Genomic DNA, 19486 nt, shown 5'->3' with positions numbered 1-19486 from the left:
GGCATTTCATTGCCCACACAACTCCCCCCGCCCCACCTCAAGTGAAGATACTCGAAAGCTATGTTGAGACAAGTCTTGGGCTTGGATTGGACCCGGACAGGCTTGCTTTCTAAAGGACTGCCTGTTGCAGGCAGAGGTCCCTTGTGACTCACCAGAGACTCAGGGCCCCTGACGCTTGAGAGAATGGAGCCTCTTCCAGCTCCTTCCCTGGAGAGTGTAGGTCACACAGGAGGTGGTTGGAAGTTCCTGGCTTGTACCAGACCGAGATCCTAACCCACAGAGGTGCTCGGATCGTCTGCAGGAAGGGGCTTCCCCAGGCCCCAGGCTTTACTCTCAGGAGAGCCTCCCGAAGGGAAGGCATGAACCATTCTGCAGAGGCTCTTAGCTCTCCTCGCCTCGGTGAGATGGCTGTCTGCCCCCCTGTCCGTCAGACTTCGGAGGGGTAGCCACGCCAGGAGCTTTGTTGAAAGTATATTTTCACAACATATGTGTTCTGATTCAAGAAGTGCAGGTTCCGTGGGACTTCCATGGCAGTCCAGTGGTTAAGACTTGGCCTTTCGATGCATGGGGTACAGATTCGATCCCTGGTCGGGGAGCGAAGATCCTGCTCGCCTTGGGGCCGAAAAAACCAAAGCATGAAACAGAAGCCATATTGTAACACGTTTCGTGAAGACTTTAAAAGTGGTCCATATCCCCCTCCACGCCCCCCCCCCCAAAAAAGAATACCTGATTCACAATTTTCTGAGCACCTTCATGTACATGAATTCCTGGAATTCTCATACCAACCTTTTGGTGGGAGAAAAATGAGAAAAGTCAAAGACGTAGTTCTCAAGTCCTCTAGTCAGTCGGCTGCTCTTTCCTCTACCTCAAGCCACGTCCTGAGAACATAGACAGTTTAGAAAGGAGAAAATGGAACTTGGGGACTCTGTCAGAGAGGATGAGAATTGTGTTGCCAGCTAAGGAGCAAGAACACAGATGAGAACGTTGTCCTGATGAAATGCATTGACCGTTTGACAGAGGATCTGCCTTGGAAGACTTTGGGCATTTCTGAGATTGTAGAGGAAAGAGCCACTTTGATAGTAGGACTATCTGGGAGACACCAGTCCCTCCAAAGCCCCCTGATCTAAGAGGTTTCTTTTTATCACTTGGCAAATTTTTCAGATGAGTTTACGAGATGAATTTCATTAGTGGTAATTAGCTCTTACTTTCTGGGAGTTGTCTATTCCACCAAACATAGCCATTTAGTTGGTGGTTTCTGTTTAGGTGCGCACTTACTACGGATTTATTTTATGTGATTTAAGATATGTGACATTTGAAGTCGAATTAGCATTTGCTATCTTCCTAAGGACTGTTCAAAAGCCTATAATTATCAAGTTTTAACTTTTACATGAATTATATAATTATTTTTCCTATTTCTTTTAACATCTCTTTAAGGAATTCTTTGGTTTCTTCTGAAGTAAGATGTGATATTTTATAGCAATGTTTTAGAAGATGTACCAAGTTTATAGATGCAATATACCAGTATAATTAACTTAATCTGGTAGCCTCACCCTTCTGTCTCTTTACAACAAATTCTTCTATAATATAATAAAATGTTAGTTATGGGCAGGAACTTCACACTTGATAAAAGTTTTATTATTAATCTCTTTACCAGCTTTACGTTAAGACCATATATGTGCTTGGAAAATACTTCTCCTTAATGGTCATCTTTTAAAAGCTAGAGGACTTTTGAAAAGTCCATATTTGGAAAAATAACCAATATTATTGTTTCTACAAAAGGAAATGTAAAAGGATAGAGCCATGATACTCCAAACAGTGTTAATATATACGAATTTGAAAATGGAGTCTATTTTCTGTCACCAATAGGAATTCCTCAAAATAGTATGTCTTACATAACATTACTAAGAAAACATTTATAGTTTGCCTAACTTGAAAAATAAATTTAGATTGGATTTGTTAAACTAATGATAAAACCATTTGCTACTAAAAATTAGACATTCATGAGCTAGATTTAGCAAAAGGGTCACGAAAAAGCAGGTGCATTATGTCTTAGAAAGTAAGAATTTTTCCAAATAAAGAAGTCCTATGTAAGTGGACTGCGGTGCTTTCTGAGGTAAGCATTGGTGTTAGACAGACCCAAGTTCAGTCCTCAGCCTTGCCCCATGGACAGATGACTTAACCTGTTGGTAGTTTTCTCAATTTAAAAACAGAGCAATAATTGAACATTAATATTAACCTACTCAGGGCTCTTATGTGGGTGAATGTACGTTAACCCAGTGCCCAGCTTATAATAACTAATGTCAGTTTCTCTTATTGTCATAATTATTATTAAAACTTTATCAGACCTTGATTGGTGTGTGTGCACACCCACCATCGCACACGTGTGCAGTGTGTGCTCACAGGCGCTTCCCCCGCATCAAGGACGACCCCGGTGGAGTCCACTCTGTACCTCGCGTGTCGCACATACATAGGATGGCTTGACGAATTCAGCAGTGTGTAAAGGAGAAAAAAAAACCTTCATGGAAGATTTGTGTTCTGCTGCACAATTTTAGTGAAGTATCAAGCAGGCTCTCGTGCCGCACCCTGTCCCCACGTGGGAGGGTGAATAGCAGAAGGCTCCAGTTCTTAACTACTTCCCCGGCGCCTCTGTAATGATGGAGTGGTGTGCGCTACCTTGATAAAAGCTATTCAGAAAAGCAACTGCCTTTATTTTACCTCCTGTGCTATTTGCGGAGAAGAGCTGGAGAGTAGTTTGTTTTGCCTGGAATGAACTACTTTATGAATTTTAATGTGTGATATAATATTAAAAGCTAAACCAGGATTAAAGAAGATTTTTTTTGTGCTAAGCTAAAATAGTACTTAGTAGAGTGAGGTATAAAAGATTTTTGTTTCCATTTTTACCTGGGGAAAAAAATTTTAGCTTTCATATTTTTGAAAAGCTGTCCAAGTCAGTTCCCCTTAAGCAATAGCTTGTGTTTAGGGGAAAAAAAGTGATTCCAGAATTCTAATAGCTTATCTCTGATAAGATGCCTATCCGAGCCAACAAGATGATAAAGAGCTTTTCTAAATATTTTTAAAATGAGTAATACAGTTCCTTAATATTTTTAAAAGTTACTGCTCTCACTTTAAAAAAAAGAAAATGTTTCATGTGCTTCTTTTCCACTTTAGACTATGTTAGCTGCTAGGAAATGGTTATTTGACTTTTTTTTTTTTTGGTAAATAATTTAAAATGTTTGCTTGTTGATTCAAGTGGTAATTGCTTTATTTAAAAAATTAAACCAAAGAAAATTTTAGAAGCAAAATCACAAGGTTGAAACAAATGATTATAGCCCACCTTGAAGATAAATTCTCAAGCATCATTTTTACAGAAGAATGAAAATTACTTTCAAAACACTGAAACTCCCAAGTTTCCAAAGCCTGCCCTCTTAACGACTGCTAAGCAGATCACTACCAAGGAACTGTTTCTTCCAATGCACTGGACTCCGTGCCTCCATTTCCATAACATTCAGTGTTCAAAGCGATTGAAATGGCTTTTCTTTTCTCTTTCATTTAAGCAGTGAGAAAAATAGGTATTAAAAGGGACCCCATGGGGTGATCAAATCTATCCTTCTGCCTCAAAGCAAGACCACCCCAGAGCGAAGTTGTGAATCTCACCAAAGCAACTTTGTAGGCAGTTTATGGTAATGCGGTAACTCTTCTGGCTCCTAAAGTGGTGTTTAGCAGATTATTGCTTCAAAGCCCGCTGTCTGTGCCTGGTGGCCTGTCCTTAACCGCCTCCCTGGGTGCCCCTGCCCGCTGGAGTCCCAGAGCTGGCGGGGGCACCTGTGAGGCCAGCCTCCTGCCGTCTCTGATGCCGTGTCCTCCCCGGGGCTGCGGTCCAGCCGCTTCCCAGCATCCTTGTTTCTGAGCTCGCAAGGCTAGTGTCCAGGTAGGAGAGTCTAGCCACATCCTCCAGAGGTGACTGACTTTGCTAACTGGCTGCAAGTTAGAAAGGGAGTCAGATGGCATCAGTTTTGAAGCAAGCCGATCGTTACTTTCTAAGCGCAGGGAATTAGATTGCTTAATGAATTCTGCCCTTCTTTTGATATCAAATATTTGGGGGCAAGGTGAAATAAAGATTAGAAGTCTTGTTGTTTGGGAGAAGGTGTCATCTCAGGCCCCAAATTATTCATTTATCCTAAAGTGAGCTGAGTTTCTACTATTCGTAGTAAATGAGAGGGAAGGTCCAAGATGGTCAGTTTGCAGAGAACGGAAATATGGATTCTCTAAAGGTCACTAAGAAGAGTGGTTTTTGATGAATCATGTTGTCGGGAGAAACATGGTCCTGCATCTCTGGTAACATTCCACTTACATTTTCATTGGTTTCCCAGTAAAAAGCAGCTTTGTGGTTCATATGCGAATGTCCCAGGCTGGTTCCTGTAACTGTGTAATGAAAGTCAGATTTTTATTTTAATGATTTAAAGTATTAAGGATTGCTTTTTAAGTTTTAAAAAAGATTATATCATCAGTAAATTTTGAGGTTGATTTCCCACCTACATTTTTTGTCATTTTTCTGGTGATATCTGCTTATCATTTTTACCAAAGGGATTGATACTGATTCCTCAGTCAAGATTATATAGTTTGAATATATTTGTAAAACCATGATTCTATATTTTGTGTGACTTGCAGTCATGGTCTATTAAATATTGTGAAATATTTTCTTATTGTCTGGTTCCACAAGTTAAAGGGAAATAGTTATACAGGGGTGCCAGGAAGCAATGAAATAATTACACAGAACAGCTTGGACATGCACGTGTAAAGTGCAACCAGCCTTTATGATAATTAAGCAAGGCACTCTACCTGTTTCATGGATGGATAGAAGATTTAAATATGCAGCTCTGCAAATGGCTTTGTTATGGAAGATTTTTAAATGAAACATAAGTGGAAAAGGCATAAAAAAGGAGTCTAAAATTAAAAAGGCCATAGTATATAATAGCTATTAGTGGTGCGATTGTCTATTAGGCATCAGGTACCCAACAAAGATACAGCACTGTGCATTACAATTTTAATTGTGAATTTCCTTTGTTAGAATTGCAATGGAAGGTAATTGGGTAACAGTTAGTTTAGGGTTTTCAAGTCTTTGAAACTATTCCGCTTTCCAGAAAACTTACTTTATGGTATTATAATTCCTGGTTGTCAGGTGGCAGTTGCTGTCACATTACAGATGCAATCACCTGTGACAATACGACTTCCTTACCTTAAGCAATCTGATCTCCAGCTAATAACTAATGTTGAATGACCACCCTGTTGATCACCTTGATCATAAAAGGAGCAGCAATGTCCAGTTTGGATGCTGAGCCTGAGAAGCTTCAAAACAATTTGGCCAATGGTAAATGACAGGCATGTTCAAAATGTTTTGTAGGTGAAAACAGCTACTATTGCCACTGAGAGGAATGGGAAACCAGAGAACAATACCATGAACATTAATGCTTCCATTTACGACGAGATTCAGCAGGAAATGAAGCGTGCTAAAGTTTCCCAAGCTCTGTTTGCAAAGGTGGCAGCTACCAAAAGCCAGGTAAGACCCTCTGTTCGGCATGCAGACTGTTGATCCGCTGTGCCTGTGGAAGTTCATTCAAAGGAGTGTCTGTCTGCAGTTTGAACTTGCGTCCCTGAGAGGTCGCGGCTTCCAGGAGTGTTGACAACTCTGGGATGAGACAGGGTTCAGATTCAGGTAATAGATACTCGACTGTGTTTTCTCTAGCAACCATCATCCAAGTCACAGATTTCTCAGTAAATCCCTCAGTCAGTTAATAGTTGTTTCCAGGAGAGTATTGTAGTGTGTAGGAGGTTTCTCCATCTGGTCTATTGTAGTGGAACAAATAACTTGAGTTATTATTATTTCATTAGAACTTGGGTGACCTTGATTTCCATCCTAAAATACTGTGAACGTTGTAGTTCGTTTCTGTTCCAACTCTGGCGTCTACCACCATTAGGTGCACTTATTAAAGCAGACTCACTCACACACACACACACACACACACACACGTATATCTTTGCATATTAATAATTGCATATATGCATATATATATATATGAAACATTTAATTACAATTGGAAAAACTGTCTAAATCTTTTAGACACTGTATATGATACACAATTTTAATTACAGTTAGAAAGATTGTCTAAATCTTTTGAATTATAAATGAATAGAATTGAATATGGATAAGTTACAAATCTTTACAAGATGACATAAAAAAGGACAGATAATGCAGTCTTTTACCAGTATGATTGCTATAAACTGGTAATTTAAGTTTATCAAATATAGGGTCATCTACATGAACAAACTCACAGTTATCTACAAGCTCTTGTTCAAAGGCAGGAATACTATGTAAAGGACTGGAAGAATACTGAAATCTCTTCCTCTTTGCAGAAAGATTTCGATTCCTGGGTTGGGAAGATCCCTTGGAGAAGGGAAAGGCTACCTGCTCCAGTATTCTGGCATGGAGAATTCCATGAACCATATAGACTATGGGGTCGCCAAGAGTCAGACACAACTGAGCGACTTTTCACTTCACTTGATAACACTAGCCAAATGAGATTGAGAGGCAGTCAAAGAAATTTTAGACACATACATTTCATTATCATTAGTGAACTCTCCTTTATAAAACAGCCTGGCTGCTGTCAACTTCTGACAAGATTATACCATCCTGAGACTTATTTACAATGTGATGTAATTATAATATAACTTTTATTATTAGCTTTTTCTGGAATCTTACTCTAGCAACATCAATAGTGGTCCTTGATGGGAGTTTTGCTTGAGAAGAGGTTGTTCTTGTTTAAGTTATAGGCTGGCTGAAATACTTAAGGGGTATCTTGGAAACGTTATATAAAAATGGTTAAACTCAAGCTGTGGACTGTAAAAATTACAGCTTTATAGGCCACATGCCTGCCTACCCTTCAATCACTGTCAAAGTGATAATTTCTACAATAATATGTTTCTTTTATTGTGAGATTCTAAACATCAAGTGCTGTTTAAACATTAAACTGAATTGTTTATGTTAGCGCTGTACCCGGCGTGTCATACATCAGGCCACCGTAATCTCTCATGGAATGTAAAATTCTGTCATGAATCATGGCTTGTATATCGGAAATTACTGTAATTTTGATTGGAAATTACAGGGCTCTTGAAATGTTTCTAATTATGATAGAATGTTAGAGCCGCTTCAAACCTGTGTGCTTCTTCAGATGTCTTCATTTACATGCCAAGACTCGGCGTTAAGGAGAAATGTCCTATACTCACGTTGCCCCTCACCCACCCAGCCTGCACCTTCTTGCTATTTAGTATAATTAGGATGAGGATCGCCTAGGTCAACATATTTTGTCCCACCTTTCTCTGTGATTATACAGCTCTTCTGACCTTTCCAATTAAATTATCGAGAATAACAGACTATCTTCCTACAAGGCCGAACACTTTCCCCAAATCTCCAAAATAGATAAACAGAGAAACTAAACATGCATTATTGCAGTAAGGGGCAGCCTTCAAACCCACAAACAGAAATAGATATTAAAACTTTCTGGTAAGTTGGCATCTGTCATTTAATCCCTATCCCTGCCCTGACCCCCCAACCCATTTCCTGTCTTACGAGAGCATATCTCCTTCTGCCTAGCTGTGTTTTGACGACCTTCATTCTTTCTTTCTTTCTTTTAAACAGTACCCCAATTCTGCCCATCTAAGCTGAGTTTCTGATGTTGGAGCCATTCAGACAGGGTTCAGTTCAGTTTAGTCGCTCAGTCATGTCCGACTCTTTGCGATCCCGTGAACCACAGCACACCAGGCCTCCCTGTCCATTACTGGCTCCCAGAGTTTACCCAAACCCATGTCAATTGAGTCAGTGATGCCATCCAACCATCTCATCCTCTGTCTTCCCCTTCTCCTCCTGCCCTCAATCTTTCCCAGCATCAGGGTCTTTTCCAGTGAGTCAGTTCTTCGTATCAGGTGGCCAAAGGATTGGAGTTTCAGCTCCAGCATCAGTCCTTCCGGTGAACACCCAGGACTGATCTTTAGGGTGGACTGGTTGAATCTGCTTGCAGTCTAAGGGACAGTGGTAGCAGTGGGTTGATAATGTCACTGTGAGTGATGTTCTGGGGGGTTTAAGCATCCTTGCTTTGTATCCCTGTCCTGCAAAGCTCCCTGTGAGTCACTTTCAACCACTTCAGTTGTAGCTTCTGTGTATCTGCCATGATGAAGTGTTCCCCGGAACTCCCAAAGCTGCTGGCTCATTACCTCGGTACCGGTTGAAGGAGAATCCAAGGGTCCAGCTGTAGACTGTTGGAGTCCAGCAGACTATTAACTTTCATTCCCTCACATCACAGTTCCCAATTACTGATTTACTGCAACTTCATTAAAAAGCATTTTTTGTCGCTTTCTCTTTGTTGTTCAGTTGAAATGTTAGCTACCCTCTTCATGAAAATCTAAAGGTTGATGATTGCCGAAAAATAAGACCTTCCAAAAATGGTATGCATCACTAAGAGAGGAGGCCCGACTTAACAAGGGCAGGTAGTCATTGACATGCTGTGTTCTCTTGCCATGGTTTTTATGAAGGAAATATAAAAACTGGAATACAAACCGAAACAAACAAAAATCTTCAGATGAGACCAGCCTTTTGCCTGGTCAGAACTCTCAAATTGCGAGTTATTTATGCCTTGGATCCACTTGCCGAGGCCCGTCAGCACGCAGGTACCCCCAGGTACCAAGGGAGGAGCTGGAGGCACTCCTGTGTCAGCCCGTTCAGGCCCGTCCACTTCTGTATCTGGCCCTGATTCTCTCTGCCGGCTTAACATCCATCACCTTTTTTGTGCTAGACCCCATCATGTACTATATATTGCCTGCATTTAGTTCTCAGTAACCCTGTGAGCTATCACGTTGATTTTCTCTGTTTACACACGAGGGTCACTTGACTACAAGTAGGAGAGCCAACCCCAAGTTCCCCGCATCACTATTCTAGTGTCTTCTCAGGGTTCCAGGTAGCATCAGGACCAAAGTTAGCTCCCCTCTTCCAGGAAAGAGGAATTTGGGATGCTGAACTAATCGATGGTCAGAATGGTGGGGGCTTTCCTGTCTTCATTGACATGTTCATGGGTTATGGATTCTCGCCATCAGAGGGTCCTCGAAACCCGAGCTGCTTCATGCCTGGTTGGGGCTGGGGTGTAGGGAGGGGTGCCTGGTGAGGACTCAGAGGGGACCGTGGTCCCAGCTCTGTCACTGGTGTTAGTTAGAGCGCTGGGAGATGGGAGGGGTCTCATGCCGCCCTGTACGCAGAAGAGCGTTGAAATTTACAACACTGTAACACAAACAGATAATGGCTTGTAATGTGTTAAGCCAGAGACTCAGACCTTCACACAGAGTGACTTATTTATTACCTATTTATGTATCTCAGATACCTTTCATTTTACACGGTAAAGCTTTAGGTAGGTTGTCTCAATGGCAGGCAGCGGAATTTTTTTTAAAAGACAGCACAGCCCTAGAATGTTGCGGAGCCAGGTAACATAGTAACTGTGACCTGCGATGACTAATGCACCAGAGTGTTTTCAGGAGAAGAAACCAACTCCGCAGATTCCACCATTGCACATGTATTACATCTTCTCTTCGATGAGCAATAGAAATGAGATTGTTTTTAACTGTAATAGAAATGTCTGGGTAAAATATGCAAGTGCAGGCTGAAGGAAGGCTACTTTTTGTGCTTGGGTAGGAAAGCAGGCTAATGCAAACTTGAAAAAGATGATATGCTTTAAACATAATGCGAATAGCTACAAATGAATACACTTTATATTCTGAGTATTCAAATAAGCAGCCGTTTTTTTTCCAAGTGAATCATACTGGAATTTTATCAAACATTTAGTCTGATAACATTCAAATAATTTCAGGAGCAGAATTCGCTAATTTTACTGTTAAAAAAAATAGTTGATTTGGGTAATAACCATTACGGTATCAAGGTTCAGTTACTCTTCAGTGGCTCTGCTGTTTTCATATGGGAGATGGAAATGGAATTCTTTCCTTAATGGTGGCAGATGTTGGAATCTAATTTTATTCCACAGCAAACCCCCTGAGAGCTCTGAGACTTAAGGTGTATGTCCAGCAAGGGGACATTAGCAGTGCTGTAGGCCTTGCCTTGTACATCGAGTTGTTACATTGGTTTTCGTGTTTGCGGAGGTGGGGCTTGCAGAGGCAGTGATGCTGTCGGAGTGAAGGGCTTTCACTGTGCAGCTGCATCCCCGCTTGCGTTTAGAAAGTGATTTCTCTCTGGCGCTTTATTGAACAGGGTGTTTCTTTTAGGTAAAGCAGTCAGATGATGGAAATTCTATTTGACTGAACACGCTTTCAGTAGAATCGTTTGCAGTCTCTACCCACCGGTCCTGGCGAGTTACTGGACACTTTGACTGCAACAACTTTGGTGAATAGATGTGGGTTTTCGCACTAAAAAAAGAATTTCTGCCTCTGTGAAAATAGCATGCCAGTTGAAGCGACCAAATAATTCAAAGCCTCTTGCACTCTTTCACCTACTTTTAGACACTTTTTTCATTGTCAGACCTGTTAGATGGGAGAGAGAAGGGAGAGTGAAGAAGAAAGAATGCTTTCGTGCTCACTGGGCTTGTAGGTGAAAAAAAGGAAAGTATCTTTGGGTTTGGAAATTCTTAGATGGTGATTGGAATGCCTTAAATACGAGGAAGACATGTCACACATCATCCATGGTAGAAATAGGGCTGCTGTTTGTTGTTTAGTCGCTAAGTCGTGACTGACTCTTTGCAACTCCATGGACTATAGCCCGCCAGATTCCCCTGTGCATAGGGCTAAGAATATCATTTTTGTTGCTGGTTATAGGAATCTACAGTGCTGAAATCCAGGAGAAAAAAAAAATCACATAACCATGTGCATTCCGTATAGCAGACTGCATTCTGTATTCCAGCGTGTCAGCAAAGGCATCTTTTATTTTGTCAGAATCACATTGCTTTCACAGAAACCTCACTTGGAAGCTCTGTGCTGACTCATTCTTTTGGAATGTTCTCCTAACAGACTTCGCTGCAGCAGGATTTCACCTGTGCAGCCTCCTGTCTCAGACCCGCAGGAGGCCCCTGCACGTTTCCGAGCCCCGGTTCCAGCGATTTCCGGAGCCGCCTGCTTCCCCGGCAGCCTGTGGGAAGGCCTCTCCCCCGTGTCCCCAGAGCCCCTTCCCTTGGGCTGACGCAGCTGCCTGCAGCCGGGATCAAGGGAGGGAGCCGCCCTTCTCCACCTCGCACCTTATTTTATCTTCACATATCTTTCCTGGTGGGGAGGAGACCCTCAGGAGATACAGGTTCCCTTTCCCTGGACCAGCTTCCAGGGAGGAGGAGGAGGCATGAGGAAAGCTTGAAGGGAGGAGAACAGTAAGGCGGCCCAATGCACAGCGTCTCAGGACCTGCTGGTCCCCAGGTTAGCCCACGTCTTGGGAGGCTCCGTGCTGCCTTCGTGATGAGGACCTGGGGTCCTGCCCATCTGTACGGTATTCTGCATTGTGCGATCTCTAAGAGTCCATTCTGTCTAAATACCGGGGTCCCTATTAGATTGACTTTTCCTTTTTTTTTTTAACTTGAATTATGCTTTTATTTTTTTAATTAATTTTGTTATTGGAATATGCTGCTGCTGCTAAATCACTTCAGTTGTGTCCAACTCTGTGTGACCCTATAGATGGCAGCCCACCAGGTTCCGCTGTTCCTGGGATTCTCCAGGCAAGAACACTGGAGTGGGTTGCCATTTCCTCCTCCAATGCATGAAAGTGAAAAGTGAAAGTGAGGTCGCTCAGTCGTGTCCAACTCTTCACGACCCGATGGACTGCAGCCTACCAGGCTCCTCTGTCCATGGGATTTTCCAGGCAAGAACACTGGAGTGGGTTGCCATTGCCTTCTCTGTTATTGGAATATAGTTGCTTTATAATGTTGTGTTCATTTCTGCTGTATAGAAGAGTGATGGTCATGAATCAGGTAATGATGGTATAGAAGAATAAATGATCCCATTTAGACCACAGTGCTCTAAGTAGGATTCCTTATGCTATACAGAATGTTCTCGTGAGTTACCAATTTTACACATGGTATCAATAGTATATTTGTGACAATCCCACTCCCCAACCAGGGATGGAATTCATACCCCCTGCATTGGAAGCATGGAGTCTTAACCAGTGGACCACTAGGGAAGCGTACTTAGTTTTCTAAAGTGTAGACATATACTTTATGTTTCGAGGGGTCCCCAGCCTCTGGGGTCTAAGGCCTGATCATAGGAGGTGAAGTTGATGTAATAATAATAGGAATAAAGTGCACAATAAATGACATGTAATGCACTTGAATCATCCTGTAGCCAGTCCCTCCCCCCAGTCTCTGGAAAAAGCATCTTCCACAAAACCGGTCCATGGTTCCAAAAAGGTTGGGGACCACTGTAGTCTAGTTGATTGCTAAACAGGACTTCTGAAATTAATGGCTTTAAATACATAAACATTGACATAATATAGCAGTTTGAAGGTACATGATTGTATGTTATATAGTGTTTTAAGAACTGTATCTGTGAATCTGAATATGAACTCTTTTCACATTTCTGCATTATAAAAACAAGCATGTATTTTAATTAATCTGGGGTTTGATCACAGAGGTAGGTTCAGAGTTATTCAATAGAAGCTTACCTGCTGATTATATTTTTGGTTAAAATATCACGTAAAGGGGTGTTGTCTCCCTACACACTTGGTACTGTTTATTTCAGCAAGTCAAACCAAAGGTTTTTGGATATCTTATTGCTGCCTGCACATCCTTGAAAAATTTCTTTTCTTCTAAAATTTAAGATTAAGTAACTGGAGTCATGTAAATATACGTTCCTCATTCTCCCATTTAGTAAGTTCACTGTAACAAGTATAATCATAACTCATTAAGCCCAGTTCTCCAGCTTTCAAAAAATGTCATAAAAAGTTTTTACTCAGGATTTGGAAAGAAGCAGTTTGTAACTGTTGAGTCAGCTCTCTAAAAGAGGGTCAGCACGTGAGGAAGTTTGGGGAGGGTGACCCCCAGAGCGGGTCCTTCAAGGCAGGCCAGCGTGTGATGCCTTCTAAGGCATGAGTATACCAAGCATGTATCTGTAGAATCTACTGTAATCTAGGGCCACCTTTTGTCCTGAAATGTAATACAAGTTGAAAAGTGTAGACTCAGGATATCTTATGAAAGTTCCTCTTTTTGGAAGCCTTCTATTGGGTTGGCCAGAAAGTTCGTTCAGGTTTTCCCACCCAAACGGAACTTTCTGGCCGACCCAATATAGTTAGCTTGACAGTTGAAGACTTAAAGGACAAGCTCCACTATCTACAAAATGGGAGTAGGGAACAGACCAGACCAGTGGGATTTTAACTCTCAGCAGGGACGAATTTCAAAACAGAATGCTATTCAGCTAAACTTCGTGTGTAATTATAACACCGATATAGTTCTTTAACAGACTGCCAAGTGAAAAGACAAAGTGTTTTCTCAAAAGTCTCACCAGTTGTCTTTTATGGCTTGGGTAGTAAAGGTAGGTTTTATTTTAGCTTTATCTTCTTTTTCCCTCATATGAGAAATGAAAATAAAGGCCCTGTGAAATGAATGAGCTATGAAAAGGCATTTATGCAAAATGACAATAGAAAAATAGCTCTAGAAGAAACTGCACTATTAAAATTTCACATCAATGAAAGGTCCTAAAAGAGAGACGGAAGAACTTATGTTGGGAATATGAATCTGATGTAGGATTTTTCGTCCCTGCTCAAAGAAGACCTTTAGTACCTTAAAAAGTAACCTTTGGGGTTATTCATTCATATAACTATAGTTGTTATGCTTTTATACATGCTGTTCTTTTGCCTGATAAAATGACACAACTAAATCATAGACCAGCCATGTAAATATCTATATCTGCATGTACGAAATATATATATTTAAAATAGATTTTAGAGGTTAGTAGGAATGTAGCCATTCTATAATTTATCATTAAGTATCTTGTAAAAAGAAAAGCTCCAATCTGCTGGTGCCATCACCATGTGATTGCTAAAGAGATGAAGTTGTCCTTTCTCTGAGACTTCATCTGTTTTGGGTGTCTGGTCATAGAGAACGTATTCGCTTTTGAGTTCTTGCTTCAGCCATCCCAGTGGCCTTTTCTTTTCTTTTTTTTAAACGACCGCATTTTCAGCCCGTAGGCTTCAGGAATTGGGCTGAAACACACAGTCTCATAACCCACCCGCCTCCCCGGCCGCCTCAGAGCCTCTGCTCCTGTAAATCAGATCACAGGCAGCATGCTGTCGTATAATAAGGTGTCTGATCCTTATTACCAGTTTGTTGATGCACAGACTCCTTCAAATTGACCATTGCAACACATGGTTTCCCCTGAAACTAGCTGTGATAATTAGCGTGGTTCTAATGAGACAGAATGTCACTGATCTTCTGCTGAACTGTCGAGCCCCGACGCTGTGGATGGGAACTGTCAGAGCCTGCCATCTGTGACAGCGCTTGGCACATCCCGGTGGCTGCCGAGAGCATGCTCAGTAGACTAGTTTCAGACAAATGGCCCTTTACTTGACGAGGGCCCTGCGTTCTGTTCAACTCAAGAACGCTGGCCGCAACTTCAGCCCATGCCAAAACCCATTTTGCGATCCGAAGGCAGAGAAATATGTAAGCCTCTGTTGTAGGTTGCAGAAGAGAGGACCCTTTTATTTAGCAGGTGAATTTTCAGTGGCATTCCTTCCTTTGGGCTTGTTTTCCCCCTCCTCTCTTTCTTTTTTTTTTTTTCCCAATGGCCCCATCCAGTCACTTAATGGCAAGGCAGTCATTGAAGAGCCTCTTCCCCAGTTTTCATCCTGCCTTGTTTAAAAGAGATTTGTTGAGGAGTTGGGCTGGCTCATCATGATGGAGCAGTCAGATGTAGCAGAGAGGGGAAATGAAAGAAATAGTTGAGAATGTGTCTAGGAATACACAAGTCGGATAGCAGAATGAAAACGGACAGGACCGTGAGATCTGAAAGCTCCAGAGAGGAGTGGAGAGTTCTGTGTGCGTGTGGTTGTTTTTTTTTTTTTTCCTGGAGTACAAGTCCAGTGCTGCTTATCATTCCAAAATATGCTTTGTTGCTTTTTATTTCCTCCTCTCTGGCAGACCACACAGGGCTTGTTCTGAAGAACATTTTCACTAATCTGATCAGGCAGCCAAATACGCCGGGAAAACTGCTTTAATGATCCCACTAATTACCTCAAGTCAATATGAACTGTATTATTAGACTGAGGGAAAATATTCCATTAGGTCTCCCCCTTGGGAGTTCCTCCGCTTTGTGATGTCACCGGAGCCTTCACCCTCTCGCTTGTAATTAATTTTATTTACACACGCAGGCACGCACAAGGTCACACCTGCACAACCGTCGCTGGCCAGGGAGCGTGTGGCACTCGGGCTTAATCAGATCTGTCATAATTACCATTCTGCATGTTTCTGACACACGCTGTGAAATATTTCAATTTAACTGCCGCTACCAGCACAACCAGATGTAGCGCGAGCGTGGCTGCATTGGAAATATTATTCCTCAGGATAAACTCTCTCCTCCTCCTCCTCTCCCCCGCCTTTCCAGCTAATGTAGCACAGAAGCTGATGGGTCCTGTAAATCTTGAATGCAGCGCTAGATTGATAACAGGCGATTAGACAGTTTAACCACAAACAGCTTGTTCATTTTTCACAAATGAAAACCACATGTGGTGTAACTAAAATTTCAGGCCCCCCTTTTTTTTTTTAAGAGTTGGGGGTCTGCATGTGTGTGTGTGGGAGATGTTCTTAAATAAAAATAAAATGCGATGGACAAAAGTGTCTAGAAAAATAGAGAAGTTGCCGAGTTTTTTTTTCCCCAGGTAGTTTTATCCAAACTATCATCAACTTCCTTTTTTTTTTTTTAACCTTTGCCAAAAGTCAGATGGAAAATGATAGAACTCTCCATTCTGCCCCCCCCTTTTTTTTATTTTGCACAAGTTTTCTTTTTTCTTTCTTTTTTTGGATGGGAGCAATAATATCCCTTTAGACTCTGCCTTTTTATTTTGTCAGTGTCAAACCTTTTTTTTTTTTAACTTAAATTCAGAAAGAATTTCTACAGTGGATATATGCAGTTTTTTAAAGGAGAGTTTCCCTTATTTTTGTCAATGAAAAGTTAGTAGTTTAGGCATGGCGATCATATTCCTCACAATCCCAAAACAAAAATGGACCCATCAAAAATCTATTTCCCAGAGAGGTATGTTGATTTGCAGAATTGGTGTGAAGGGTAGAACTGAAAACCAGTGAATTCTGTTTGTTTAGAAATAGTGGAGACAGCCTGGCAGAAAGTGCAGGTGCAGGGTAACCATTAAGGCCAAAGTTATCACCAGTCTCGGAAGAATCCAGCCATAAGAAAATTAAAGTATTGGAGCTCTAAGAAGGCAAAAGCTGGTGGAAAACTAAAATTAAGAGAGGAGGAAGGAATAAGATCTGTGGTGATGTAGAACTGTACCTCTAGAGAAGGCTTGCAACAATCCACTTTAGAGACCATTTAAAATGTAGATCGAGCTAGTTAAATATCTTTTAATGCCAAATAAAATACACTCTTCCTTTTTATCTTTATTTTTGTTTTACTACTGAAGTTATGAGCCTCATTTCGAGACTTCCTCACTTGATGAGAGGTGCCATTTCCCACGGAATAGTGAATTTTTCTCCTTTCTTTCCTTTCTTTAGCCACTTACCTTGCTTCCTTATTTCCTTATGTTAAAAAACAGGAAAGTCTCCCTTCTCAGTTTTTCACTGTTTGCTCTGTGTTTGCTTCATAATGTCTTCCAACTTTGCAACTAGCATCTTTCTGCCTATTCATCCTTTTTCTTTTGGCCTGAATATCACTTTAGAGGAGAAGAAAGTATTTGTCTTAGAATCCCTCTTACATATGAACTGCTGAGCAGTTCACATAGCTGATGTCTTCAGTCTTAATCAGCCTGGGTAGTCATTTTGCAAGATACTATTATCATGGAAGATTAAAGTCTCACATTACCTGTCACTTCACTGACTTCTATTGAGTGCAGGTACGACCTCAGAATCCTTCTTAACACAGAAGTGAAGCACCGGTTGCTAATCAGTGAGGTCCACCCACCGCGGCTGTCACTTGTCCTCTAGGATACCCAGAAAGAGACTTGCTATATCTGTAACGTAGTTGTATGGGGATGAGAAGAAGAAATAAGAAACGTGGGGGTAAGAAATTGCAGCTTGTGACTCCTATCCTGCCTCTGCTTTAATGACCCTGAAGAATTCTGCACAGCTACTTCAAAACAGGTGAGCCAGCATGCACATGAAATCATATTTTGCAGTCATTGAACTTGGGTCTTAAAGGAAACTTGCCTTGTTTCGTTGCAAATGAAAGTTTCCATTTGTGACCTAAGAAGTCATCCCCGGTTTTCCACATTTGCAAACTTTAGTTTTCATATGTTAGGGTTTTTTTTTGTCTTAAGTATACCTGCGGATACAAAAGAGAAGAGAAAGAAGAACCAAAAAAAAAAAAAGAATATTCAGGGATTCTGGAGTATGTGTGAAGTTTGAGTTTTGAGTAGGAGACAAGAACACGTCTTTCCATTAAATTTAACGAGACTGCAAGAATCCCCATTATTCAAGGAAAATACTGTAATTTTCTTTATGGACCCTACTGGGTCCCTGTCTAATGCAAAGACAGTTTTCATATATCTACTAGTGAGTCCTGGCAGCAGATTAGTAGAAAAGGATCCTGCCTTTCAGTTCAGCCCACCTTCACCCACTCTGCAGTCATGCAGATCTTCAGGGAGATGTACAGGAAACAGAATTTGTTCTTTGAATATTTACTCTATTTTCAAGGTCAGCATTTTTCACCAGCATCACTGAAGTCATCAATTTCATCTGTAGTGTAGCCCATGTTTTTACTCCAAGCTGAAGAAAAGAGGAGAGTGTGGTTCCTGATTATCTATGTCAGAAACATACTGATCTGCAAAGTCACTTGTGGTTTATATAACAGCTTGTACATAAACTTCATCTTTCAGAGAAGGCCTTGGGGATTGCAAAGAGTAGGGGTCCCAGTTTCCTGGCCGTCACGTTGTGGACACCCAGGCAAGTTGCATGACCTGCCAGGCCTCTGACTTTCCCCTTCTGGAAAGTGAAGCAGGTCAGGTCAGACTGCCACGTCCTGGGCAGGTCCATGTTCCGTGAGTCTGTTGCTGAGGCAGGGGCACAAGTGTGAAAAAGGATGCTGTTTTGATTGGAGGTACCGCCGGCAGGCATGTTAGTGTGGGGATGAGTCCCAGAGGAGGCAAGGTTTGGGATAATGGAAAGGCTTAGCGGGTGGGGACCCAGCACTGTTTGGGGGGTGTTTTAGCCTGAAAGAAATATTTATGAGGGACGTACAGTGAGGAGAACGGGCTGTCTGAAACCCAGGCTGTGAACTCTGTGTTACATAGTGTGAACTGAGCTCCGGATTGGTGTGCTGGCATCTGAAACCTGCTGTTGGAAAGCTGGAACGGCCGCCTCCTTCGTCAGGGAACATGCGGAGTCGGGCCAGTATACAGAGGAGGCGAGCTCCGCTCAGCTGGGGCTTGGGGTTGGGTCGCTATGCGGTGGGGTAGTGGTTACCAACACCCTGTGATATAGATTGCTAAAGAGCTTCCTCCTTTAACATGTCTTTTTTTGGGGTTTTTAACTGATGCCTGAAAGTCCACCTTCAACTTCTCATTTTAGGGGATTGATTTAAAAAAAAAGAAAAAAAAACATTCTTCAAGGCAGGATGGCACATCGACGGGGAAAAATTAGACGCAGTCCACGAGAAATCACAGGTTTGGAAGAGGTCGGTGAAGTGGAGAGGGAACTGGGTGAAGGAGGCAGGGAATGAGAGCCGGTGTGAAGGAGTTACCTTGACACTCTTGGTTGCAAGCTTGTCAGTTAGTACCTGGAGTGTCCGATAGCTGCTCAGGGGTGCCTAGCCCCAGCTGTCTTCTTTAAATGTTTCCCCGTTTGTTACATACCAACAGTAGGCTGCTTGTCAGGACGTTACTTGACTGGTTTGTTGATGGAGTATTTGGTGGTTAAAATGAAATGCAGATTAGGTAAAAAATAAATTACTTTCAGTGGGGTCAAGGAAGTGAAGGCTGTAAATATACGTTCACAAACAGACAAATGCTATTAGGAAAACCCAGCTTGGTCCATGCCAAGCTGTTACTGTCTAAATTGCCTTCTTTCTTCCTGACTTGCAATTAATTTTTGCTTGTGTGTTTGGAGATTGGGGGAAGGGTAATAGCCTAATGGGTAATGATTTTATTTTAGTATTTTGATTAAAGAGACTAAATAACTTGGACCCTGGGTAACCATAAGAACTAACGCCTTATCCATCAAGCTTAATTTCCAGGCAGAGAGTTGTGTTTATATTTTTGGATAAATTTAGCACTGAGGTGTACATAGAATGTACAGCGATGAGA

General features: G+C 41.8%; 1 protein-coding gene across 6 annotated transcripts in view; it reads left to right on the top strand.

Annotated features, from left to right (window-relative positions):
• SATB1 (SATB homeobox 1) overlaps positions 1-19486 on the top strand; it is a 102265-nt gene that overhangs the window by 60785 nt on the left and 21994 nt on the right. For all 6 annotated transcript variants that reach the window (XM_065942721.1, XM_065942720.1, XM_065942719.1 and 3 more), the window contains one exon: positions 5402-5557. In XM_065942721.1, coding sequence (XP_065798793.1) covers positions 5402-5557 — 156 coding nt within the window. The remainder of the gene's footprint in view (positions 1-5401; positions 5558-19486) is intronic.

Source organism: Muntiacus reevesi, chromosome 8, assembly GCF_963930625.1.
Source record: "Muntiacus reevesi chromosome 8, mMunRee1.1, whole genome shotgun sequence".
Lineage (NCBI taxonomy): Eukaryota > Metazoa > Chordata > Mammalia > Artiodactyla > Cervidae > Muntiacus > Muntiacus reevesi.
The sequence above is the reverse complement of the archived record's forward strand: the minus strand, read 5'-3'. Positions and strand labels throughout refer to the sequence as shown.